The sequence below is a fragment of the Bombus bifarius genome, unplaced genomic scaffold, assembly GCF_011952205.1.
Source record: "Bombus bifarius isolate JDL3187 unplaced genomic scaffold, Bbif_JDL3187 scf7180000009201, whole genome shotgun sequence".
In the NCBI taxonomy this organism is placed as follows: domain Eukaryota; kingdom Metazoa; phylum Arthropoda; class Insecta; order Hymenoptera; family Apidae; genus Bombus; species Bombus bifarius.
This window is the reverse complement of record NW_022884966.1, coordinates 1,387,144-1,414,819: the sequence shown is the minus strand read 5'-3', so window position 1 is coordinate 1,414,819 and position 27,676 is coordinate 1,387,144. Positions and strand designations below refer to the sequence as shown.

General features: G+C 35.0%; 4 protein-coding genes across 5 annotated transcripts in view; 3 read left to right on the top strand and 1 right to left on the bottom strand.

The window, feature by feature from the left end:
• On the top strand, positions 1-3,137 carry LOC117214547. The gene is made up of 2 exons (XM_033460732.1): positions 1-274; positions 2,196-3,137. Exons 1-2 carry the CDS (start codon positions 124-126, stop codon positions 2,801-2,803), a joined length of 759 nt encoding a protein of 252 aa, XP_033316623.1. The 5' UTR covers positions 1-123; the 3' UTR covers positions 2,804-3,137.
• Positions 3,138-3,689: 552 nt separating this feature from the next.
• LOC117214544 (cytochrome P450 6a2-like) lies at positions 3,690-7,993 on the top strand. The gene is made up of 7 exons (XM_033460726.1): positions 3,690-4,210; positions 4,487-4,683; positions 5,645-6,014; positions 6,138-6,475; positions 6,576-6,803; positions 7,064-7,315; positions 7,518-7,993. Exons 2-7 carry the CDS (start codon positions 4,500-4,502, stop codon positions 7,682-7,684), a joined length of 1,539 nt encoding a protein of 512 aa, XP_033316617.1. The 5' UTR covers positions 3,690-4,210; positions 4,487-4,499; the 3' UTR covers positions 7,685-7,993.
• Positions 7,994-8,067: 74 nt separating this feature from the next.
• LOC117214545 (antifreeze protein Maxi-like) overlaps positions 8,068-27,676 on the bottom strand; it is a 26,411-nt gene continuing 6,802 nt past the window's right edge. Inside the window, exons 1-2 of one of the 2 annotated variants that reach the window (XM_033460729.1) lie at positions 14,105-14,172; positions 8,068-9,436 (exon numbers count right to left, since the gene is read on the bottom strand). In XM_033460729.1, the coding sequence (XP_033316620.1) occupies positions 8,265-9,398 (1,134 nt within the window). In that variant the 5' untranslated portion in view covers positions 9,399-9,436; positions 14,105-14,172 and the 3' untranslated portion in view covers positions 8,068-8,264. Of the gene's footprint in view, positions 9,437-14,104; positions 14,173-27,676 lie in introns of those variants that run through there. The other variant, XM_033460728.1, reaches the window with a different exon arrangement.
• Positions 15,322-21,045, top strand: LOC117214548 (uncharacterized protein CG45076-like). The gene is made up of 6 exons (XM_033460733.1): positions 15,322-15,349; positions 15,412-15,470; positions 15,870-16,043; positions 17,181-17,384; positions 18,022-18,308; positions 20,983-21,045. Exons 1-6 carry the CDS (start codon positions 15,322-15,324, stop codon positions 21,008-21,010), a joined length of 780 nt encoding a protein of 259 aa, XP_033316624.1. The 3' UTR covers positions 21,011-21,045.

Here is a 27,676-nt window from a genome sequence, read left to right as displayed (position 1 = left end):
CTAACGATGAGCGACAACGCGGTAACAGTGAGCGGCAGAGAGGGGACCAATGTTTGTCGTTCTGTCTTCTACTATTATGTTTGTTATTTTAGTAGCTATCCAAACAGCAAATAAGTAGTAATAATGAGTACGAAGAATTATTTTGATATCGAATGTTTAATAACTGAAGTGCAATGTAGGCCGATTTTATGGCAAGATAATCATAAAGATTATAAAAATAAGTCTATCACAGACCTGGTATGGGAAGATGTAGGAAAGCAGTGTAATTGTTCAGGTAAAATGTTTATTCTATTCTTATATTGTTACGTAATTAAATTAGCAACATAATTATTAATGGATACACTTGTAGATTAATAATTTCTTAACCGATTTCGACGATTCTTAAGTATATTGTGAAAATCGACATTTTGAATAACTTTTTCTTCGTAGGAAAATGTCGCACTCATTTAGTTTTCTAGATATTCGTAAAAAACTGCCAATACTAGCGAATTGAATTCTGTCCATATGTGTGAATCTGTGACACATTTACAAATATAACCAAACGTTCACCGTTCCGTTTGCCGCTTGGCGATCTGTTTACATCTACTAGCCTGTATCTGATCTGTTTATCTTTATATCATACTTTACGAACCTAAATAAATGATTTCTATGAAAATCTCGTTTACGACTGCATATACGAGTCTTCTGACTTGCTATTCAATGCAAAGCGAATAATGCAGAATATACATTTTTAATTGTTTTATACATTTGTTACTGCTACTACTACTAAGGCCGACTTCAGACGAGCCGTTTGCGGCAAATCGCCGCAGCGGCAGGACAGGTTGGAACAACAAGAAAATACCTGTGTATGTATTCTTCTTTTGTGAGACAGAAGAACTTTATTTCTCTGTTCTTTTAACGCAGCGCAACGGTGTCGTACGATAAAATGTTACTCGTCTACACCGAGCCATATGAAATAAGCAATACAGCGAATGAGCGGCAGTGCGTCGCCGCGTTAAGCCGTGTATGACTTATTTCATATAACGAATTATTTCAGTGCGATTAAACCTATGTCTGTCTATGAGTTTGATTTATTTTCTGCCGTCTTGTCGTCACTCCTTTGACCGTTCCTGCCACTCGCCACTTTCTGTACGATCGAGGTCAAGGGTTCTAACAGTAATCGAGTCTAAATGCAGATGGCGTTTACTGGACTCGTTTTCTAGGTAATAAACAATTGATGGTGGCGTACAAAAGGCGTGAGCTTTTTTGAGTAGCTTTGAAAAAAGGCACGTACAAAGATATCAACTGTACTGACATAAATTGTAATATTTATAGTTTTTCTTTCATTCGTATACATATATCGAATTGGATATATAAAGTGGACAGGGATATCTTCTAAATTAAGTGTTCCACTGAAGACAAATAATTGTGAAACTCACATAAGAATTCCTATAAGATATCTTAATTAATACATATAATATACATGTATATATTTTTAAATCAAATGTAAAGAAATATGAAGTGGAGAAGACGAAGGAGCAAAAGATTGAAAATTGTATCTTATACTACAACATTTCGATAGTTACTAGTATCTATCGGTTCTATTCAAATAGACTGCATCTACCATCATCCGGTACAGGATTATCATTACCATTTCCTACATTTAACTTTGTTGTTACTCGAATGTAGTCTAAATCACTATCTCTGTCTCTTTCTCGGATAAAATTTTTGTAATATACAAACACATTTGATGAAAATGATTGCTTTATGCAGTGAAGTTTCTATATCTTTAGCCAAAAGACAGGATATACTATAGAGAATACGCATTAGCGTTACCCGACGTACATCACAAGGACACAAAAAGACATTTTCCATAAACACTACTACTAGTATGGCATTGCCGAAACACAAGATCGCAGTTTTTTGATGTTTTGAAAATAGTCAATCCGTTTTCAAAATAGTTTACAAAATAGTCACTTTTAGGTAATATCTAACACAGAAGATTTCAAAGTCACTGCAAGGTCAAATACATAAATTTGTCTCATATAACATTGTATGTTTTCAATACGATCGTGCATACAGTTGGTTGATTTATTCGAAAAACGAATGCCAAATAACGAAAGACTGATCACAATTGCTAAATACCTGTTATTGGCAAAAATAATAAATATGTAATACGATGTTCGAAAAGTAAATGCAAATTTTTGTGCTTTCAGGAGCTGTTGCAAAACTGAAATGGAAGAATTTAAAAGATAGCTATAGGAAAAACATACAGAAGCTTCCCCCTTTGAAATCTGACTCGAAAGCAACGACCCCATGTAAGGTCAAATGGCCTTATTTCGAAATGATGGGATTCATCAAGGAGTATGTAGCTCATACTCGCGGTGGAAGTAATTTGCCAGATAATTCGTTCATTAGCGATGATAATATCGAGGAACAACCTGATGAAGTTTCTAATGATAACGTCAAAGATACATATGATTTTGCAAGTACTTTGAATTGTACGCAGGAACATTCCACTTCCGCGCCTATCCAATTTTTAGATCCAGGATTTCACTCAAATTCAAAATGTTCACAAAAATCTAAATACAAATACAAAAAGCAGCGGAGGGATGTAGATATCGAATTTTTAAAGCTAGAGGAACAGCGGCTAGAGTTATTAAAAAAAGACATAAGCAACAAAAGCGAAGAAAACTCAGATCTTCAGTTTTTTAAAAGTTTACTTCCTTTTATGGAATTGTTATCTCCAATCGAAAAATTGGAAGTAAGAGGAGAGATACAGAATGTTATTATTAATAAACTACGATTTAGGCAACAAGTCTAGATGGTATACTGGTAATATCCGAAAATTCAAACTTTAGTGTAAGAATTAGGGCAAGGATTATTATTTATATACATACAGTATCATTATCATACATCATATCATTACATACATTATCTATATTATGTATAGAAAAATCGATTTTGTAAATTCATGCTGCTTTTCTAAACTTATCAAATTTCTTTTGTCCGTACGTACGCATGTACGTACACAATTTTGAGTGAATGTAGCAGTAATAATATATTAATAGGATTTAAGTAATAATGAAACGTTTCGCGTACGGGTTCGGTATAATACATTAAGCGTAAATAATTTCACGTAAATAATTTTCCAAAAATATATGTAACACAACGCTTTATTATCGTTCCTAAACTGATTTTATGATATGATACAGTGAATTGCAATTTTACGGCTCTCTTGTTTACCTGTTGCAATCGTTTCCGGACGATTCTAATTTTTTATGAAAGTGTTTTTTTCAGACCATGTGTCCAACTTATAATTATTTACGTACGTCTTAGTCATGACACATCATTTTTCGTTGCATTTACAAGAGATTCGTATCATATTGTTGATAAATTATCGAGCGTTTTGTTAAATATTTATAACGTTGATAATTACAACTGTTTCATATAAAAGACTAATTTTATTCTACATTAGATATATCTGCATTTCAATTTAATTATATATGTACATACATGCGATATACACGCGTATATTATAAATAAATCAGCTGATGTATAACTAATATGTAAATAATGACTCTATGCAATTGTAACTGGACAACTTTAAAGCATGTCTTACTACTAACTTATTGTCATGGATGTCACGATGCCAGGTTTCAGTTGAAACATCTCTTTAACGGGTATTTATTTTATGAGTGTTGCCTGTGATTCTTCGTTCAAATTAGAAAATTGCCGTACTATATTTTAGTGAGTATATATAGCAATCAATGGAAATAGCTAACTAGGTCTATGTCTAACTAACTCCCGTAAGTGTAATTGTCTATGAAACGAAATGTAAAGTTCTATTAGAAATTCATACAAAATTACCATTATTGCTACTATATGAATATCGATTGTGAAAATTGTTAAAGGAAAGCGTAATTTTAGAAAATATGATTAGGGGCATTAGGTTTGTGACATCATCGAGATAATTACCAGAAATTGATGAGAATTGTTGAATCATATGTATGATACATTACATTCTATTTCTTATATAATACGTACAACATGTATTTATGTTAACTATTACTTTAGAAGTTCTATATAACATGAAACACAGCTTCCTTTTTAATACAAGTTCGTACACCTAGGTAGAGTAAAGTAAGGCGTTCAACGATACGAACGTAGAAATTGTTTTATATCATTATTCGTCATAAAGTGTGATTCTTCCTTGAAAGTAACGTACAAGGTTGGAACGAATTTATTAGGAATTTTTTTTGAGTATTGTTTTTAGTATATATTGTTATTTGTAAGATAATAATTTATCTATTTATAACTTTGTATAAAAGATTGTTTAATTAGAATTAAATCGCGTTATAATATTGTATATATAATAAATATATTTCAACATATTGAAGCAATCGAAAGAATTTGTTAAATCTTCTAAACACGATAGAATATAAATAATACACTGATGAAAGAAATTCGGATTTTGTTGAACTTAATGTTTGCATTTGCGTTACAGACAATCAAGCATAATGTTATTAGCTACGTGGTTAATATCAGATATTTTGGCTATTTCAAGCGTTATAATTGCCGGATGGTACATCTATTACAAACTACATATCTTTAAATTTTGGCAGAAAAGAGGAGTATTTTATGTCGAACCTACCTTCCCTACTGGTAATATAATGCCAATTGTAATTGGCAAACGATCACAAGGTAAGATCACTGTGAATAAATATAAAGCTAATGTCGATCATTTTACTCTAAAATTCGACTCAGCAAATCGAGAAAATGCTGGTATTAACCTTTAAATTAAAAGGTCATTTTATTTGAAAGTTGTTATTAGTTGCATACAGTTGTTTACTGGAATTTTATTAATATCAAATCGTATTGGAATACAAATCGTTAAAGAAGTGTGAAAATTGACAAGACAATCACTGTGAAAATTGTTTCGTATTAGTATCGTAGTCGTATTTTACAATTAATTCTTTCGATTTCGTACAATTAAATTGTACAAAAGCTGCATATTAGTTAACTTGGATCGGTCAATAATCGAACGAGATCATATACATATCACAGACATATCTCATGCGGTATCCTATAAAAATGTCAACTACTGTTAAATGAAACAGTTAAAAAAGGCAATGTATGCTATAAACGAAATGTTATGAAAGTGTTTTCACATTACGTGCTCGAATAATACGAAACCATTATCAATATGTTAGATATAATATCCATTGCTACACGCGGCAATTCAGGCTATGTGTTTATCAGAGCATACGGTGCTCGAAGCGTTAACACGACTCCAATGCCTGCACCTTCTAAAAATTATCGGCTTTTGAGAAATGCACCGTGGCGGCATCTCATCTTCGTCTTTCACATAGACGTAATAAGATTGTTGGTAAAGAAAAGTCGTTGTTGACCCAGCAGAGTATCAAGAGTATATTTAACGACTCTGGATAGCCAATGTCTGTAAACTTTAATATAATCGATTGCAGTTTGGTAACAATCGACTGGAACACGATGTTTTCAGTGATTGTTTCCCAGTTTGTACAGTTAATACGATTTGTTGGTCTCATTTTGAAGGAGATGTGAAAAGACGTTAAAAACACGCGCATTATTTATAATTTACGAGTAGCTACGTATATGTGTCTATCATTAAGGTTTTATTTCGTAGCCGAGTTTTTCGGAGATATTTATCATCGATATAAACAGCATCCTCTTGTTGGTATATATATGCTTCACAAACCATTTTTGATTATAAACGATCTTGATTTAATTCGAGACGTACTGGCGAAACAGTTTACAAATTTCCACGATCGTGGGTTTTTTTGTAACGAAAAAACGGATCCGCTGTCCGGACATTTATTTCAATTACCTGGAAAAAAGTGGAGGAATTTGAGAGTAAAATTGACACCAACTTTTACTGCGGGGAAACTTAAACAGATGTTTCCGATTATGAAAGACATTGGAAATACCTTAGCAACATATTTGGAAGAAAAGGCACAGACAAGATCGACGATCGACGTAAAAGACGTATTTTCGAGGTATGTGTTTCTCGCGTATCATATATCGACCGATGGTTTGACAACAAATAGACTTGTAGATAGTAGATCACTTGTATTCGTGAACATAAACGCATGCTTGTAAATCAATACTTGCTTTTTCAGATATGCCGTCGACATTATCATGTCAGCAGCATTTGGAATAACGTGCGATAGCTTGGAGAATCCAGACAACGAATTTCGCTATTGGGGAAAGAAGATATTTGATCCGAAGCCTCTTTGGAACGCTCTTATCGTATGGGCCCCGCAGGTTTTTGATTTCTTTTCCATACCATATACCGACAAAGATGTCACAAACTTTTTTATAAACGTGTTTAAAGAAACTGTGGAATACAGAGAATCGAATAACATCGAACGAAAAGATTTTTTGAATTTATTGATGCAGTTAATGAGAAATGGATACGTGGAAGCAGACGATAACTCGGAAGCAGCAACTCTTGCAAGTAGTTATCCTTTCGTTTAAATAACTTTTCGTATTGATAAATATTTCGATATTAAGGACAACGATAATACAAAATTATTATTTTGTCGTGGTACAAATAGAAAATAAATTGACAATGACGGAGGCTGCTGCGCAAGCTTACGTCTTCTACTTGGCTGGTTTTGAAACATCTTCGACTACAGTTACATTCTGCCTGTATGAATTAGCGATGCATCAAGATATACAGAACAAAGTACGCGAAGAAATTCAAACACAGCTGGAGAAGCACGGTGGTGATCTGACATACGATGCTGTGAACGAAATGACTTATCTCCATAAAGTGATCTCTGGTATGTATGTGACTGCACTATAACGACAAGCAACGTTAAATTTAAAACATTAAAACGTTTCTAAGGTGTTGTATAACTGAACTGTGAACTTTTATGCAAATCTCTGTTATTGAGAATATAACAAAAAACGTAGAATCTCGATAGAAAATTGATTGAAAACCTTTATCTATCAACTAATTATAGAAAGCATCATATTTTGAAAATCTGTCGAATATTTGATTATTTTGAATTAATTTTATATTTTTATCGATTCGTTTCAGAAACATTACGGAAATATCCTCCGGTTACTGTCCTAAACCGTATCTGCACAAACGAAACGACGATGGAGGGAACAAAATTTGTCATACCTAAAGGAATTGCTGTGACAATACCCGTTTTTGGTATTCACCGAGATGCCAACATATACCCAAACCCGGATAAATTTGATCCAGAACGATTCTCCGAAGAAAATATAAAAACTAGACATCCCTATGCGTATTTACCATTTGGCGAAGGACCAAGAATATGTATTGGTAAATATATTTTTCAAAGTATTTTCTCACGTAAATATACCTACTCAATTTATGATAACGATAGAAAATTCTATCTCGTCAAATTAAAACGTAACTCGACAATGATATTTTCAATTAGTAATAAATCAAAAAATTTTGATCGTAATAAATCACTTTGTTTTTGACGAATCATGGTACTAAACAGGTTGTTTCTACATTTTAGGATTAAGATTTGGCCTTATACAAACAAAGGTTGCTGTAATAAATGCTTTGTTAAAAAATAAAATGACATTCGCACCAGACACACCAACTACTTTGGATTATGAACCGGGATCTCTTATATTAATACCAAAGGGTGGTGTACACTTGACCATCGAGCCATTAAAGTGACTGCATCGTTAAGAATATTAACAATAACGACGTATTTATGTTACACGTTTACAAGTAATTTTTACACACTTTCTACAGATTATTTTTTATAGAAGAAATTCTGCAGTTGTCGAAAAATAAAATTATACGAAATATGAGAAAAATGTCTATTTTTATGGTTTTTAAGATAAATTATAATAATAAATCAAAAAAGACACGAAGGAGGAAAAGTATGGAAAGTAAAATTTTAGTTTACGTTAATTCTTTATTTCTTGTTTTATACATCTCTAGATTTGGAAATAAAGTAACGGAGATTGTTATTGCCCAATATTCTTAAATCTATGTCGTGTTTTATTTCGAAAAACTTGATAACATTTATATTTTCGTACTATTTCGGGGGGAGGGGCGGAGAAGCAGACGAAAGGAAATCAATTAGTTAGAGATTTAAAAGGACAAAGATGAAGAGGTCAGGCAGAAGATATCTGACGTTTCAACAATATTTTATTTCACAGTCTGACACATGGAACATAATATTTCGTTATTCCTGAATGAAGACGGTAACAAGTACTAGATTCGTCTAAAATGTCCAATCCGAAGGAATCTAGTATCGATAACCTTTAATATCGTAACTATCGGTAGGTAAAGCATTGGCTAGGCTAAGCAACTCCGAGCGATGAAGACCGCTTGGAGATTGAAGTGCTGGGCCAGCTTCGTGAAGCAGGTTGGACGCGCGAAGAGCGGCTTCCTGGAGCGCGGCAGCTTCATGAAGTCCGGAGGAAAGACGGAGAGCTTCCGCTTGGTGAAGCGCAGCAGGTGAACGGAGAGCGTCAGCTTGGTGGAGCGCGCCAGGTGCGAGAAGGGCACTGGGTTCGTGAAGACCTGCATCGAGAACGGCAGGAGCACCGTGCCGAGGTGGAGGAAGTTTCGGCAGCGGAGAGGGATTGATCGGCTGGTGAGCCAAAAGCGCAGAATCAGCGGCAGCATCGGCAACGTGTGCAGCGGCAGCGGCAGCGTTATTCTGCGCGGCTGCGGCTGCGCTCGCAGCTTTCTCAGCGGCCGCTTGAGTGGTTTCGTAATCGAGGCGAGCAGCAGTGAGTTGCTCGTCCACCGACTCCGCTCTTGCCTTCGCCTGACCAAGCATGGTGGTTTGCGCCGCCAACTCGGCCGCCGATTCCGCGGCAGCTTGCGCTGCGCGGTCAGCCGTCGCCTGTGCCGCGTTTAAGGCCGCTGTAACCACTTGCAACTGCTGCATCGCTTGTTTGGCGGTGGTCCTCGCTGCGTTTGCGGCACGTTCCGCTTGTTGCAGTTGCAGGTTCTCCCCGTCTACCGCTACGTGGGCATCTCTCGATTGTTGCTCCAGCCCTTGAACCACGATCTGTTTGCCAGCGAGTGCCGCAGCCGCGGTAGCCGCTGACTGCGAAGCAGCTTGCGCTAAGGTGTTCTTCGCGACGAACGCGGCTTGTCCGGCCGCGGAATGTTGATTATTTAACTGCGTGTGGGCTTGTTCTGCCGCGCCTTTCGCGATATTAGCTAAAGGACCACCAACGCTGAACCCGGGATGAGGCAGTCCACGGCCATGAGCGAGTGGACCTGCAGCTACTAGGGGGCCAGATAGCGCAGATTCCTGAGCGTATTCGTATTCGTAACCTTGAGCTTGTTGCTCGCGAGTGTGCTTTCTTCCTGCACCACATTCTGCCAAACAAATGCACGCGAATAGCAGCAGGAGTGTCTTCATTCTTGGTTTCAAATTATCTGTTTTCTCGTAGGTCTAATCTGTAAGAAGACAATTTTATTTCCATACATAAACATAATACATATTGCTATATGTATGATAAAATCAAAGTGTATAATTCCGAAAATGACAAATCGACAATGATAAAAGATTATGGTGAAAGCGATGAATATTATTCGACAATTTTGCATAATAAAAGATAAATATTTTATTCTATTATTTTTCTCATTTATTCGTTACGTTTATACCACGTACATTGATTTAGATATAAAAGTATGATTAATTGAATATAGCGGTGGGAAATTCTCGTGACAATTCTCCGATCTCTGAATTTGACAACAGCAGAATATTGCGTAGAGATGACGATAGAAAACACGTCGAAGCGTCAACGATACTACAAAATACGAAGTACTATAAAAGTAACTATTCGATTAACGACACTGCCTATAAAACTTAAATACTCCTTCGTAGAAAATTATTTACCCTCTCAAACTTTGACACAGAAGTATTTTGTTTTAATCGTTTAAAAAAATGTAGCAAACTGGTTCATCGATGATCACTGTGGCAATCGACGTGTTAACGATATTTAGAAAGATTTATGTTTTACATTTACCGTGTCAATTTCGTACTTTTAATTAGTTTCTTTATGCGACATAGCCGGGAGATTTTGTAAAATTAAAAAAGCAATCTACATATCAGAGAACGAAACACGGCAGGAGATATATTTAATCGAAAAATAATTCTTACAATTTCATCGATGTGTAGTTGAAATTATTCGCGGGAATAACAACAAATATAACTAATTTCCCCTTAAAAAATACTGCTACTATGCCACTGAGTTTCGCTGGTTAAACTAGTGCATTTGTCTCGGGTTCAAAGCTGCTACACTTGCGTATGTACCTTTTTTTGGACACTCCCACTGGAAACCTTTGTGCCTTTCACATTTTAGCGTGTATTAGTCATAGAAGATTGGTAGCACGGCTTTGCCGCGGCGATAGTGCATAATGCAGGGTAACTTTTTTGCTAGATCAATATATTTCCATGGGTCTTATAAATCGAGTTTCATACAAATATTCTGCATCGTAAATATATGCTTGATACTTTCATTGATAATTATTCCATTGCTATGCAATAAAGCCAGAATCAGTAAAGAGTAAGAATATAACTATGTACTAAGAGCGAATAAATTACAATAAGTAGATTATTACAATATATATATAATAATATACAGGGTGGTATAAAGGGGGTGATTCTACGCGAAAAAAGAAGTCGAAAATATAGAATGAAAATTTTTTTTTTAATTCTTCCATCGAGACAACGATCTACAGTGAGATCCGTTATAACGAGGCGCGATAAAATGCACGCGTACCGAGCCAAAATTCAAAGTCGATTTTCTCGAAAACAAAGCCTCGAACGAAAGATTTTTATTCTACATTTTCGACTTCTTTTTTCGCGTAGAATCGTCCCCTTTCCGCTTGTACCACCAGTTACCAACCACCCTGTATAATAATGGTAATAATATAATTATTATAAATTATTCGCTCTTAGTACAACTTGAAATTCAAACATCTCGTCGAATAATTGACTTGCATAGTCACTGATAGGAGTAGTAAGAGAAAACAATGATTTAAACGCACTCGATGATGGAAGAGGAGCGTTTGTTAAGAGCGTTTGTTGCACTATGCTAGTCATCTATTGGACACAAATCGAATAAAACTGAAAATACGAAGAATAATACAAATAAAATATAGAGCATCCGAATATGAAGATTACAGTAGAAGTAAATACCATCGATGGGAGGAAAATTATTTTCCTGACAAAGTCAAATAACAAATATCTGAATTTCAAATAAAATAACAAATACCACTTAACTTAACTTATGTTCCAAATACATCTTTACTTAAGTAACATCATTTAGTATAAAATAATAGAGTAAATAAATAGAATACATATTTTAAAAAGTTTGTTTCGATAACGACTAGCCTTTGATGTAGAGGGCGTTATTGAATAAATTTTCATTTAAATAATTATTTAAGCAATCGTTATCTGAGAGTTCAAATAAAACATAGAAATAAATTATTTCTTATTTGGACAAATTTGTTTCCACAGAAGCAGACATAACAACTTTCTCAGAGAGATTGCTGTAAATTGCAATTTGTAATTTTTAATAGCGTTAACCACGTGTTAATTAACGTTAGCTATGACGAATACGCCAAAATCACATCAATTTTCGGACAATTTGTTCCAGAAGCGAGTAATTTTGGAAGCAAGCACGAACTGCGCTCTGTTTATCGACAAGTAATCATATTAGCTCCACGATTTATTTACACATACGTCCTGTTTTGCGACCAAGTTTTTCAGGACAGAAAAAAAATAAAAAAAAAGGCTTAAACCCAAAAACCGCATCATACAACAAAAAAATGTAAAGCGCCGACACATAATACAGCATGGCTACGTCGTACCGCCGCGTATCGGTACCTTTGCCTAACATACCATTACAAAAATTCATGTTTATTGTGAATAATGTACTTAAAATCTGTATTTTCTGGACTCAATAAACTCCTTTGTAAAAAAAAAGTTGTAAAATTTATTTACACATCTTCGTTAATTCCTAATTCTAACGACTAAAGTATTATTTTAATTTGCTATTTATTATCTAATAGTTTTTATTTTATTTAATTTTATAAGACGTAAGTATACTAATGGTAAAATTTCATTCGACAGTAGAATGTATTTAAAGGACAACTTATCTCCGCTATATTTTAATTATGATCAATGTAAATTCAATCTTTACCATGTATCAATGAAATCCTTTTACGATATTTCGGATTAACGTTAATTTTATTCATGACGTGCGTCCCATTTTTTTTTTGTGCAACTCTGTTGCAAGTCACGGCGGTTCAAAATTGAATGTCTAGTTCCGTTACGCTCTAAAAAGCACTGCGTGTACGTATGTATGCGCATAAGTGCATAATTAAATCAATGAGAAGCAGACCTTATCTGTATGTGATCGTAAGAACTTTGAATGACGTTCGTTCAAGCTGAAAAAATGTACTATGAGTACATTTAGATATTTACAAATACTCAGGTTGTACATTCTATGAGATATGAGAAAATACTCAAATTTTACATTCTAGATGCTCGTAAATAGTAAGAAAGCAGCGATATTTATTAAACGCCCGCATCAAATGTAAGAAAAAAGAGATAAGATTTATGCGGTTAAAATTATTTTTTAACGAATTAGGAAAAAGATTTTTAACCGTACGTTATCATCGTTGATAAATATGTATTCGACGAGTAAAATTACAAATTTTCAATAGCGATGTGATAAGATGGTATAATAAGTTACTGCGAATAATATCAGGACGAATATTTTGGAAAAGTTTTGTTAATAAATCGAAAGAGAAGATTACTAAACGTTAATGAACGTAATAGCTTTAGAAACAAAGGTTTTTAATACATAGGAAAATATTTATATAACGATAATTAAATAGTTATGTTAATTAAATGGAAATATTTGTATTAGATTTGAGATAGAATCGAAGGTGTACTTAATGTTAAGTTATTATACAACTCATCCGTGGCCGTGAGAATAATTCTACCAAGAATGTTTAAAAATTGCGAAAATGTGTCAAGGAATGGATACCGGTGGTACAAGTTTGAAACACAACGCAACAATGATATCAATTAATCGATTCTGCTGCATTTGAAATGAAGCTTAATTATAATTTTCTACGCACAGTATCCCTCACTTTTATCTTCGTCACTTATGCGATGAGTTTATGCAAATTCGTGCTTTCGACAAAATGACAAAAAAAAAAAAAGAAAAAAAAATTAAACCTAAATAGAGATTTGTACGCTGTTGTACCTTTAAGTTTCCCATAAGAGCATACACAGCCGCAGTCTACTTCTGAGAATTGATATTTGCATCATTTACAAAATTTCTCGAATAAATTTTTGTAAAATCTTGGTATTTTAATATTTTAATATTTACCTTTATTTTACATTTATTCCAACTGTTTATATTTAAAAACAGTTAAATCAAGTATTATTTTCACATAAATTCTGGATGCATATACATAGTGAGGTATACAAAATGTAATTTACATTGGACCTAAATCTCAGAAGATATGCGACATAGTTCTGCATATGAATAAACGAAGGTACACCGTGTAAAAGAAATTTTAAAATAGTTTTAAAATTTGTGGTAAAGCTGATTAATACGAGGACAAAGATTACAAATTATTCACAAGATACGTATAAAAATATATAGAATATTTTATGAATTACAGAAAATGAGGACGAGTACAGAATATCTGTACGTCGAATGCATTTTATCTACGAAATTAATTAATTACTAATTTTGAATAACTTTTCGATTTTCTAATTTTTCCCCATTATTTCATCCACCGTAATATCATTTTACAATCACATATCGAATACAAATCTTGTCGAAGACTATTATTCAAAAATATATTAAATTTGCAGGATAATAGCACACGCAATAGCTACAAGTTAATAATTGAAGGAAATGTTTGAAAAAGGAAGCTTTTCGATCAATTCTAATCCCAAGCTATTTATGTTCGAGTGAAATGCTTGCTGAGGAACGAAATGTTGAAAAAGTGAAATTATTAGAAACTTTCTCTCGTTACCTGGACAACTACAAACGTAAATAAATGATAAATTGTCAACAAACTTTTAGTACTCACAAAATTCAAGACTGGTCAAACGGTCAAACGTTTACAGAATCCTTGCTGTTGCAGCTCGAAGAAACAACTATAAACTGATACCACTTACTTGGTTATCGTAGCTCTTATAGGCCTGTACCATGAGCTAATGGTAATACGGTAGTTACGGAAGGGGTTCAGGATATCGAGAATAACGGCGCACAATGACTTTTCTTTAAAGAAATAACGTAGCTCAAATTTGTAGTAAACCGCGTTTTCTTTTTATTTTGAAATCAGCTTGTTACAAAATAAGTAACGTATCTATATATCACTGGTACGTTTTAAGTCGTTGTAATCTAAATTCCAAATATGTAGCAGATATATAACATACAACAACTCGAAAAGGAAGAAAGAAATAGCATCGTACATTAATAATTAAGCTGTGGATATTTATGCACTCGCGAGAGATTGACAAGCACAGAGATACACGAAATACGTTTATACAAAAATATAGTGTCTACGACGAAAAGGGTCGCTGATTAGGTTCCATGTGTCTAATTCCGATCATACAAATATGAATTTGCATGAATATCGGGCGGTCTATTTATGATATCGTTATCAAAAATTAGGTGGGCTAACCGTACTCGATATACGCTCGATAATTGTACTTTGTCCAAGTTTTTGGAATATCATCTACATCATGTTGTTTTCATGTTACCTTGATTTGAAACAAATTCTTTTGGCACTTTTTTATTTCTTGAACAAGACAGAGTTTAAAAAAAAGTATGCGAGGGATGAAAAATTGCTTGAAATTACCAGTCGAAAACCACTATACCAGTATACACAGGTGTAAAAGATATTCGACCTTGGTAACGAACATTTATTTCAATTTGAAATACAATGAATTGTATTTATTGAATTATACAAATTGAATTTACAATGTCCAAAGTGGTTCATTTCAAGTTTCTGCCTACGTAATTTTTACAAAGAAGATAATAACTGTGTTTCTTTTAATAATTAAAAAGTGAAACGAAGAATATCCGATGATATATCGCAGGTACGCTACATCTACTACTGCAACTATTCATCCTTCTTCGATATGCAAATCCGATACTTCGATACAATCGCGTTTCATTCGTTTCTCTCGTCAATGTGCTTTCACACGTCGTACTAATTCGAAATAAATAATTTTATACTCTGATATATGATGATTTGTACGAATTACAATCCGGCATTTGCCTAAATTTTTTCTTTCCAGAATGTACATCTTTTACGTTCTTTACATCGGTGAGTACTGTTACGAGAACGTCTGGCTGTTATTTTCTAACCAAGTAAACGCAATATTTTAGTACTGCTGACGTTCGAATATTTTGACTGTGGAAGGGTGCATAAGATTCCAGTTGCCTTAGTAAGCCTAATGATACTTTTTATTAGTCACTTACTACACTTACACTCGGTTCAGCCATTCCTTTGCGCAGTTGTATTCTAATGAAAATTCATTTAATAACCTTCGGTGAAAACCTTCGCGTCGCATATTCCGATAAATTTATTTCGCGTAATTTTTATTCGCTACATACGCCACAGTGTAATTTACGAATAACGTGGAATTCATAAGAAAAATCTCTTTTTACAAGAAATATTACGGTACATAGAAGTAACGTTATGTGTGTAACTTGCGACAAACGAGTAACGCGTGGCACGTTATTACGTTTCCAAATTATTCTGAAAGATGGATTGACTTTTAACGGCACTCGCATGTAATTAACGCAACCGCTGGTGATTAATGGCAGTCGCATTTCTCCGATAGAACCAAAGAGAAATTCGTTACGCGGATGACCCAACTTGTTCACGCAATCCGAACAATCCAAACAATTCGAAGAAAACTCCGGAGAAAAGTAGTAACATCGCGCAGAAAGCTGCACAGGAAGCTAAGGCTGCTTCGGAAGCGCAGAATATCGCTGGTCAGCAAGCCGCTCGTCAAGTACTTACTTTTCTTCAAATACGCGTTTACATTTCATTTAGTCGAGCAGATGATTCGTCGTTTAATATCCGAAGCTTCTGAAAAGCTTACAGCGCTCGGATACTCGAACTCTGCCAAAGACCTCTTTCGTATGTATTCGATACGAAACATTCGGAAATCTCGTAAACGATGCAACGAGACACGACAGTCTTGATTGTATCGGTGCAACTTGAAACAAATTTTTGGAAGCATACGCGAGAAAAAAATGATCACAAAATGATTCGCTAAAATGACTAAAGAACTTGGTATATTCGTTAAATTAACGAACCACGATATTTAAGCGAGAGAGTATCTTTAGCGCCAATCCTATGTTTCAGACTATTTATGATGTGTATGGAACTTCGATGTGCGTTTTTAGATTCATTTTATTATTATAATCGCGATAGTCGTGTCTTTTATTGGCAGACTGCGGATTTGCAAACAAAATGCGAAGAGCATCGCACGTAACGCGCAAGAACATATGAAACATTCAAATTAAAATGTTCATTGTGATATTCGGTAGATGAAACGAATTCCAATGTAGCTTTGGTTTTTTTAGCTGTATTAATAAAAATGTAAAAATACATAGTATATTCATAAAAGAATTCCGCGGTAAGTGTTCGAAGTGTGCGACAACCGAATATGCGATAATTTGTTTTATTTCAGAGAACAAGCGCGATCCATTTGTCAAGTTTTCATTACCTTTTTCCGTGTTTCTTGAAACAGCATCTCGTTAGACGTAAAATGAAGATCTATATTGCGCCAAGCCTCGAATCGAATCTCGTCTCTAACGAATCCAATTACGTCAGATTTGTTTCTCACACGTGGGATGCGCATATTCTATGAACGTTCGCATTATTCTCTCTTGCGAAAACATACTGGCCGTGTGAGTGAACTCGCGTTTTCTACGAAATCGCTCAACTATAATTCCCACATAACAACTAAAAATAACATCTGTGAAAGTAATTGTGTTACACGTAGTCTGTAACGTTTCCTAGGCGTGCATTACTGCGGCACCGGGAACCAATGGAAAAATAGCGCGAGTTTGATTCTGTCGTCGTTTCGTTATTTGCTAGAATCGGAATTAGAACATGTATACAAACGTATTGTAATACACAGGTAAAGACACAACTCGCTGAAAAAGCGGTACAGGCTGCAAAAGCAGCGGAGGAAGCGCTCACAGGCAAGAAAGTCGTAGTGGATCAGTTACAAGAAGAAGTGAGAGAAGCGCAATCGGTTGTTCAAGAGGAATCCTCATCCTTGGAACAGGAACAGGCTAATGTTAACGCAGCTTTACAAGCAGCGCGTCAGTCGCAAGATCAGGTGATATACTTGAATTTAATACGCTTGAGAAATATCTTGGTAAATTGGAATCCGAGCAAATAGATAGTTTTACTTTCTATATTCTTATTTACAATGCCAGAACGATATGAAAAAAGTACGATTAAATCGGAAAAAACCTTAAGCGAAACGGAATAGGTATACACAGGTCGTATAGAACGCAAGTCTATTTACGTTACGTTGAAACGCAGTAAATCATAGAAGGTACATTCACGGAGAAAGATCCTTTCGTATAATTTTAATTCGATTTATTTACGGTAATTTATTCGACTGGATCATTTTCTCGAAAATGCTGTTGAATATTTGAAAAGGATCGTAAAGAGCGCGACGTATGTATTTTATAACGCGAATGCAACGTATTTAGCAACATGTTCTACGTACACGCGTAAACGTATGTATATACGCGTGTACTTACGCCCAGCCTCTCTCTTCTCCGAAGTAACTTAGTTTTCTACCTACGTGCGTACACCAGTCGTTGTATCCTTATTGCAAATGGCGCACAGTCTTACGATCCTCCGACTTCTCTATCCGGGATGACTAAGAAATACTTTCAACGTGCCGTAAAAATGAGAACGGGGCAGCCTGATTAAAGAAGCTAGCTTACTTTGATCCGACGCAGTTAAAGACGCTGACGCACGCAGTACAAACGGCTAAGGCGAACGCGGCCAATGCCCAGGCTGCTGCGAATGGAGCTCAAAAAACTTTACGAGACAAGGAAGAATTGGTGGACGCGGCGAAACGACGGGTCGAGGAACTGTCGAATCAGCTGAGAGCCGCTAAACAGGAACTCGCCAACACGAATCGAGCAGCTGCTAAAGCAAATGCCGCCGCTAACGAGGCGAAAGCCAACGCCAGTAGGAACAAAAGGCGACTGGAAAACATTCGCAGGATGAGGATCATGAAAAGGTAACTGAAGGCGTCTTCTTCCTAGGCACGATACTGGTCTCCAGATATTGCGCGATTTACGTTTAATTCTAGCTCGTAATAAGAAATCCTAAACTACTATCGCGTACGTATATACAGAGAAAATATTCGAAAGTACAGCACTTATATAGGGTGTATCATAAGAGTCGCTGGAGGGTCCTTTACGCGAGGAGAGGTAACCCGCACTCTCGCTCCTACTCGCCGTCACTCTCGATGCGATCGTAAAGTAAGCTCGCGTCACGTCACACAAATACAAATAACATTATATCGCTATATGGCAGTGACAGTGGCAATCCCGATCGTAATTCAGCAAAGGACAGGAGGCACGAAAACGATGAAAAAAGTTCGCGCGAACTATCTGACCTTCTATCGAAGTTATAGCCAGTTCTGTGTTTCGATGGTCGCAGTTGTTTCATATCTATTCGTAAAAGGTGTTCAAAATGGTCTGTATGCGAGCTTGCAGTAGTCGTGTCAAAGAATTTCACAGACTTTTCGAATATCGAATGCTCGTACGAATCTTTCGCATCATTTTTGAAGCGGGTTCACGAAGGGCAACATGCTCTATGATACAATGCTCTGTATATCCGCGTATTTACGGCGTAGTAGATTTTGAAATTTCATTAACACCGTTATGAGAGCCGATTATCGTGATTGTATTAATGCACAAATCTGAATCGATTAGAAATAAATCTGAAAATATATGTGGATGTTACAAGATATTTGGGGCAAGTATACAGGGTGGTTGGTAACTGGTGGTACAAGCGGAAAGGGGGTGATTCTACGCGAAAAAAGAAGTCGAAAATATAGAATAAACATTTTTCGTTCGAGGCTTTGTTTTCGAGAAAATCGATTTTGAATTTTGGCTCGGTACGCGTGCACTTTATCGCGTCTCGTTATAACGGATCTCACTGTAGATCGTTGTCTCGATTGACGTTTTTTTTATTCTATAAATTTTGATTCTATATTTCTTATTCTACATTTTCGACTTCTTTTTCCGCTTGTACCACCAGTTACCAACCACCCTGTATATCTCCCAGAGATCGTCAAAAGAATGAAAACTTGAACTATCCATTGTGCTAATAAGCCTGGATATTCAGTAGGGTCATCTTTAACATTTACTATATGTTTAAGGTGGCCATGCATTCTGTATACTACTTTTCTTGCTAAACGTATGTTTGCGATAAATATCTCGCAATTTTTATATACATTTGCAGCCTGTTCCCAAAGTTTACCAATATAATCACGACAACGACGAGTCGTGTCTCTTATTACAGTGCTCATGAAACTTTAAAACGTTTCATGTAACACGCATAATGTACACGTTTCTGTTTTCTATGGTAAGTGTTCAAATACTTTCGTAAACGAGCGTATATACGTATGCTGTACAGTAATGTCCGGATGAATGGCCGCCAATCGGGAAAGTGCTTGGCCATGTGTCCGGAGAGGTGACTTTCCGAGAACTGACCCACATTATCCGACTCCTGCTCGCTCTGCCTTGCGTGCATCAAGGGTAAGAGTGAAAAGTAGGTAGTCGAGCGAGACAGGATAGGTACAGAGTAGTAGAGTCAGGCAATTTCTTACTCCTAGATATAATACATATTTCTTTCGTCTGGCTAAACATTGTTGGTCGAGTATAGTCGCAGCTTTCGTATCATCTTGATCGTACGAGTTTCGTTATTCCGACCAAACCCATCTCCTAACTGAATAATAAAAACTAAAAAGAATTACATTTTTCTTATTTCGACGATTCGATATCGGGTTGAATTGCATCGATGCGGATGGTAGACGCAGAGACATTCCCCGAGCTCCACGAGTTCCAGGAAATTGGTGGAGATCACCCATATGTCCTCTGTTACACGTTCGTCGCTCAGCGTGATTCGGCTAAGTTTCCTGCGGGGCCCAAATCCGACCGCCGGTACGCAGAACGTAAATAGAGAGACAAGCGGGCATTCATTGTTTATCGCCTTCGATTCATCGCAAAGAAAAGATTATTTAGTTCTGAAATGGAGAAAGCGATAGGCTTGCCAGCTAGAGTATTCCGAGGGATCTCATGGCAGATATCTCGGATCTTCCATTTAGTCGAGAAGCATACTTGTGAGACGTACATCGGTGATTTTTTCATCCTCAAAATGTTCAGTAAACAGCGAGAAAATATATTTGAAAGCGAGGAGAGTAGCGATGACGGAGTCTACGACTATCGTTCGAAGTGCCGAAAATCAGCCCAAATGTGTTTGGAACGTTTTAACAAATACCACGCGATATAGAATAATGTAATATATTATGCAGAATATAAATTAATACAAAGTATGGTATAATGTGTTTTTTATATTTTTATGTTGTATATCCTATATATAATATCGTATATTTAATTAACTCGAACAAGAAGAGCGTCACCCATACTTTGTGACGGGGCCCCCACGGAAGTATACCCGTCACATAGATAAGTGCGACGTGGTGACGAACGTGTTAAAGACATATAAACCAGGAGTATATGTTTGTAAATATGAGAAATTTATAGACTTCTTGTAACGTAATGTAAGAATTAGTCGTAGTATTCTGTTTACGTTATACGTACGTGCGTTCTAACTGCGTTCTTTGTATTCTTTGCATTCTTTCAAAAATCATACAATAACGTTATATTTTTCTTTGTTTGTAGATGCTCGCATGGTTCAAGAGGAAGCTAACGGAATAACAACTTCGGAGAAATTTATAAACATATAAATATTATATCGATTAATTAGATATAAGTGAGTTTATGCTGAACTATAATGTTTTGAGTCAAATAGCGAGCATAGAATTAATATCTTTTAACATCGACATACGTAAAACAATGTATCAACAAAGTAGGGGAAATAATTAACTTATTTTACTACAACTTATTTTTATAAGGCTGTTTTACAAATGAAAGCAATGCTAATTACAATTACGCGAGCCTTCTTTTTTAAATTATTCAAAATTGATGCCGATTTGTGATTCTCAATAGCTTTATCTCTCACAGAACATTTACTTTATATTTACATTATCCACGTTTACTTTACGTTACATTTACATTAAAAATTTATAATGCGAATATCGAAATAAATACGAATGAGTAAAAGTGGCGCCGCTCTAGATATTTTTAAAAATTATTTCCATCTTATGATAGTTTATCGTTTACAGACACTTGGCAGCAAAGACGAAGCTCCTGCTCTCACCTCTCCGAGTTCATTTTTTTCGAGGATGCTTTCGTACCAAAAAAAACGTAGTAGGAGGATGGAGGAAGATGGATCTTTCCTGGAAAATTCTACAAAATCAAACGTGTCCAAGAAATACGATAAAATTGTTTTTAAAATTGGAAACATCGTGAATGCAAAGATTAAATCCTCGAGAGTTTTTCAGATTTTATAAAATGTCCAACGAAAGATCCATCTTCGCTCTTTCTATACTATGGAGAAGAAAATGCACGAGACTTTGTTCAAAAAGTCAAAGCAATTCAAAGATCGAAGCGAAAATTTTCAGTTCAGTGAAAATTTAACGATTCTCTAATGTTGCTACTGAATATAATATTAAGACAAACAATTAATTAATTAATATAATATAAGACAAATGGTATTTCGCTGGCAGATAATTTGATTCCAAACCAATAAGTTTTACCAAACTTATCACGCTGACGCAAAGATTGTAAAATATCATACGTTAATAAACTCAGCTATCTGAAAATCATTTGGCTACTTTCTCTCGTTTGATGTACATTTTTATTTGAAAAAATTATATATACAGGGTGGTTGGTAACTGGTGGTACAAGCGGAAAGGGGATGATTCTACGCGAAAAAAGAAGTCGAAAATATAGAATACAAATTTTTCGTTCGAGGCTTTGTTCTCGAGAAAATCGACTTTAAATTTTGGCTCGGTACGCGTGCACTTTATCGCGTCTCGTTATAACGGATCTCACTGTAGATCGTTGTCTCGATGGAAAAATTAAAAAAAAAAATGTTTATTCTATATTTTCGACTTCTTTTTCGCAAAGAATCACCCCCTTTCCGCTCGTACCACCAGTTACCAACCACCCTGTATATTGTAAAAGTACATGTAAAAATGAAATGTATCGATTGTGTAACATTTTTCATTATTTTGAAGATTAATTATTAAAATTTTGAGTTTCGCCGAATATTTCAAGATAAACACGAGTAACTGAAGAATACAAACTTTTCCTATTACTTTTTGATCTTTTACTGTCGGATAACTTTTAGAATACGAATATTATAATTCATTGCCCGAAGCTTCCCCCAAACTGCTTCTACTTTTTGTTGCCTCACAGCGGTCTATTACGTCAATAATCTTTTATCACGAATACTTTTTAGTTCCGATCGCTGACATTTACATTGAAATCGTGATTTACTTATACAAACGTACCGTCACGCATCAGCGAACTAAATCCTTTCTAGCGCAAAGCGCAATGACGTATTTGTATGGTGATTACACTAAACTTTGTAATGAAACGAATGCTTTTTACATGATTTGCAATATCCTAGAAATATACTCTTTGGAAATTAAGACATACCGGGTGCCTCGTTTCAATCGATCCACGTAAATATCTCCTAAATTATACATTATTCGAGAAAGTATTTCATATAAAAATTACCTTGTTTCGAGAAGGACGCATCTTGCGATGGTCACAGACGTTATTTAACGGACGCTATTTCGAGATTCAAGGAGACCTTCGTTCCTTTAACTGGAAATATAAATCTTTTTATATACCATTCGATGTATTTTTAATTGTCTACGGAAAAGTATCGAGGTAGCCACGTACGTTTTTCTTGAAAAACCCGAAAACGAAATCTAAAACGTAACAAAGACAAAATGTTCCGCGAATAATTTCGCATCACGAGCAATTCCGTTGGATTTTCCGTGTTGTATCGGTCCGCGATCGACTCTTCCGTTCCGCGTTGAAGGGACTTCTCGTCTCGTCGCACATTATCGTTGTATTTTATATTTTTATCCAACAACATCATCTATATTCGTCATCTGTAAATGTACGCATTCTTCCATCACATGTTATCCCGTGTTCGTGTGCAATAAAAATTCTACATGTTAAAACTTAAAACAAGGTCGTGATCAAATTCTACCCCCACTCGTACAAACCCCCTGTACCCTTGCCAGGCTAGTACCAGCTAACTACAGTTCACTACCTGAACAATTACTCAATTTCAAAATATTTGTTTTCACTACATGTATGTACGTACAAATTTTATAATATTTTTTGTATTGTTTGGTCCACTGTTTTAGATTTAAATTAGAATATAAAATATTATAAGAATACAATTTAATTTTATAATCAATAAAATATTTTAGTAAAAATATTAACATTCAATATGTAAGAGCATGAACTACTTCTACGTTAGATGATGGACTGTTTCATTGAATTTGACAATCACTGTACACCCCGCCGCTTAGATTGCCCTAAATCTACACGTGTATAGAAATTAGTCTAACTGGAGGAATATTCTGATCAATTTGTAAATATAATATCAAAGCCTCAAATTTCTTTATTTTCGTTTTATCTTGAATCGGCTCCCTTTTATCAGAAAAAGCTCAAAAGATCATCGATAATAGTTTTAAGAATATTTAATTGAAAATATATACAGTTAACTGATACAGTTAATAATAACGAGGAGAAAGGTCAAATTTAATATTCCATAAATTATTCGTCATGTATCAGGATTTGAAAACGTGTTTGTGTCCATAGCAAGCTGATGTTAAGTCTGTGTAGGTCTAAAATGAGATCGTACATAGGTGAACGAACTTGATGTCTTAGAGAAGGGAAGAGAAATCTAGGAATGAGAAATTAGACTATAGCTTGTCTTCGTCATTTGCGTAAGACATGTTTTTAAATATATAATCAAAATGATTGCACGCGAATAAACTAAAATTATAAATGTGGTCTTGGAATAAAATTTTAGAAATTCCATTAATTGTAAATATTGCAAAGTTGACTGGAGAAAATATAACTGTACTTACTATATTAGTTAAAATACAGACATATACATCTAGCATATATTTTATTCATTTAACAAAGACATAATTAACGTCTTTTTAAGTGTTTTCTTCTACTTTCACTGTTTCCGCTACACATTTTTTATACCATGTTTATATTACAAAGAATAAAACATAAGTAATAGGCAACAATAAACAAATACACTGATATTCAAAGTGATATTTAAAGTCCATATAAATACGAACCTTATCTTTTTGCATTAAGCTTACACTAAGATTGCATAATTGTGCAACTGTTGTAACACGTTACAACTATTATAACGTGAAGCTAGAAACACAACATGAACGTTTAATTGGCGTGTAAATTATGGAAACTTTAGCAATTTCCATTTACGATAGGACTAATTATTTCTATTTCCATAGTTATGCAAGTATTTAATTAGATATCTATTAGATTCTTATGGAAAATTCAATGCGATACATATACAGTGAGTCTGGTTTATCTAGAACCGCTGAAATATTTGAAAGAACCTGAATGATATAGAAAAAGATCAAGGTATTTGACCTTTCCGTGACATTGAAACGTTCGAAGCGATTCCTACGAAAGATTTAAATTAATTAAAATTTTTAAACAGGTACCTCCATTTTTCTATTATATATTCTTCTAGCTGATACTTGGAAATTTTCAAAACGCTACGAACTCGTGTCGAACTTTAAAATTCTTAAATCAAAATTCAGACGTTAATGCTCCGATGAATCAATGAACTGAAGATTCTTGAACTCAAAATCGTTTGAAGGTTATAGTATCATAGATCTGGATTTGAGCTCGTCTGGATATCAGCTACGAAAATCAGTTATGAAAAATAGTGTACACCATCTCTACTTTCGCGAGCCGCTGTATGTATAAACAACAATGAAAACTCGAATAGAAACATCTTTTTACAACAAGGCTATCTTACTCCTGACAATACTGCGTCTGTTCGTTTACTTCCTAGTTTCACTAGAATGCGGTAATTCTTTCCGAATCTGGTACAATGAACAGTTCTCGTCAGCATCTTTTTATTTAGCGACATGCTCCATACATTTGAATAATTATTACGACTCTTTATCTCAAACGAAATTGCTTTCTTATTTCTATTTAGTAAAATTTACAATAAATTACACTTTAAGATTGCAATCGTTAGTCGGAGAAATTATTTCAAAAGCAAAACTTGCGTATAATTATTAATTTCATTTCTTCTTAACTTAATTCTTTTCTTCGAGTTAATTTCGATCTTTTCCACCACTTGTTGTCATCGGTAAGGATAATGAAAAAATTCATTTTTATAGAGTATGGGAAAACAGTTTAAAAATATGATAGGGTATAATAATTGTTGAAAGAACAAAACTGCAGATGCTCGAGTTTCGTAACAGTCTATGTGCTACATTACGTTTTATCTCACGGTTAAGAGATCACGACTCGCATGAGATATGTGTAGTCACGAACTCAGGATAACTATTAATTTTCTAGTATGTCAATGATGCTATCGATAAAGTTGTTCGCTTATTCCTTGGTCTTCCTCTGTTTAACGCCATCTTTTGTTTCCCTGCCTTACTTTATTTGCCGCGCTTTTGTCTTTCTAACCTCTTCTCCTCTAGTTTTCTAATTCGTACCTCTCTCTCGTTCCAGACTTCTTTTCGCTTTTCTTTCACTTTCTCCTCGTATTCCCACCCTTTATTTTCCCTTCTTCGTGTCACTTTGTATTTCCTTCTCCTTTTTCTCTTCGCACTTCCCCTTTTCTCCAGAGCTCTCCGTCCGCGCGTTACCTTCGCCCCGAACCCTGTTCGCTTATTATCGATATATATAATATTATTCATCTGATCAAACTAGAAGACTACTGTGGCGGCACTCGACACTAACTAGTACCGGACAACGGCAGCGCAGTTGTTAGCGCCTTAAGTTGCGAACGTTCGGGACCCGGGTTCAAATCCCGACGCCCGTAGTTCCGATTTTTCTTCCACGTCTAAATAAGAAAAAAATACAGCAGTACCCTTGCAACGACATCTACACCCGCAGCAGAACCTATCTCGGCTTCCACACACCAGCAAAATAGGCTTTCGCACCTATCACGACCTATACACCTCACTACGAAGAAAACGTTCGATCGATCTCCTACTCTGATTATCTATGAATTTATCGCAATTTCCATGAAACGTAAATAACACAATTGCATTTATGCAATTATTACCAACGTTTCTTCGGTGGAATAAACGTATACGTGCTACAGTTGCAACATCGTTAAATCAATTTATCGAACGGTCACGTATGAACAGAACTTATAAGACTCAAGGATAATATACGGAAAAAGGAAAAGAAATTTAAAATAAGAACTTGCAATAAATCAAAGAGCCTGAAGACTCTTTACGCGCTGCGCTACTTGACTATCATAGCTCGTTTGACCATTATATAAAATTACCAATGGTTGGATCAGACTACTTGAATAATTGGTTTCTTACTTTACAGTTACGGAACATTATGAAATCGAATTTGCGTATCAGTTTCCACGAATACCTTTCACGGAAAAATCGTCACACCGTGGGAAATAGCAAAGTAAGAGGAGAACAGCAATGCAGAGCGATATACATCTTTCTTCGACATTGTGAAGGTATGGATTGTGCACGATGCGAAAGGATGATTCATATTAGTACGCCTCCGCTTGATGCTTTTATCGATAACGAATTAACGATGAAGTTATCGCAACGATAGTTTATGGGACAATTAACTATAACAGATGCTTGCTTCGAGTAAAACTTAATTATATTTCTGTACCTTGGTGCAACAGGTGCAAATACCCTATATAAAAAATGACAATTTCGTATTCTATATAAAAATGTCTATATTTTGAAAAAGTACCAAAGTCAACGTAAAACAGGCCAATAATTCTTTCTTTTCGTATTAGAAAAGAAATTTGAAACAGCAGGAACTTCTGTGTTAGAAGTTATTCGACCATGAATTTTTTAACACATCTATAACTTTATTAATATTGACGTTGGTACCTTTTGCACCAAGCCACAAATTTTATTAAGTTTGTATTTCGTTAAAATACGGTTAGATGTGCGTGTATAACATTTATATCATTATATAAGTAGTATTTACGTAAATTTGTATTGCTAATTACATATCTACATCTTCTGTTATATATAATATTTCTATATAATATTCTATATAATATTTCTATTGCTAATTACATAGAACATAGAAGAATAATGTGTACGTATAATATGTACTTGTAATGTATCGTCTTGAAAATTAATTAGTATCTTATTTTAAGCTATTATTCTGCTATGAAAGCTATCATTATAATGTTGTTTACTATTGCATAATAATATCATACCGT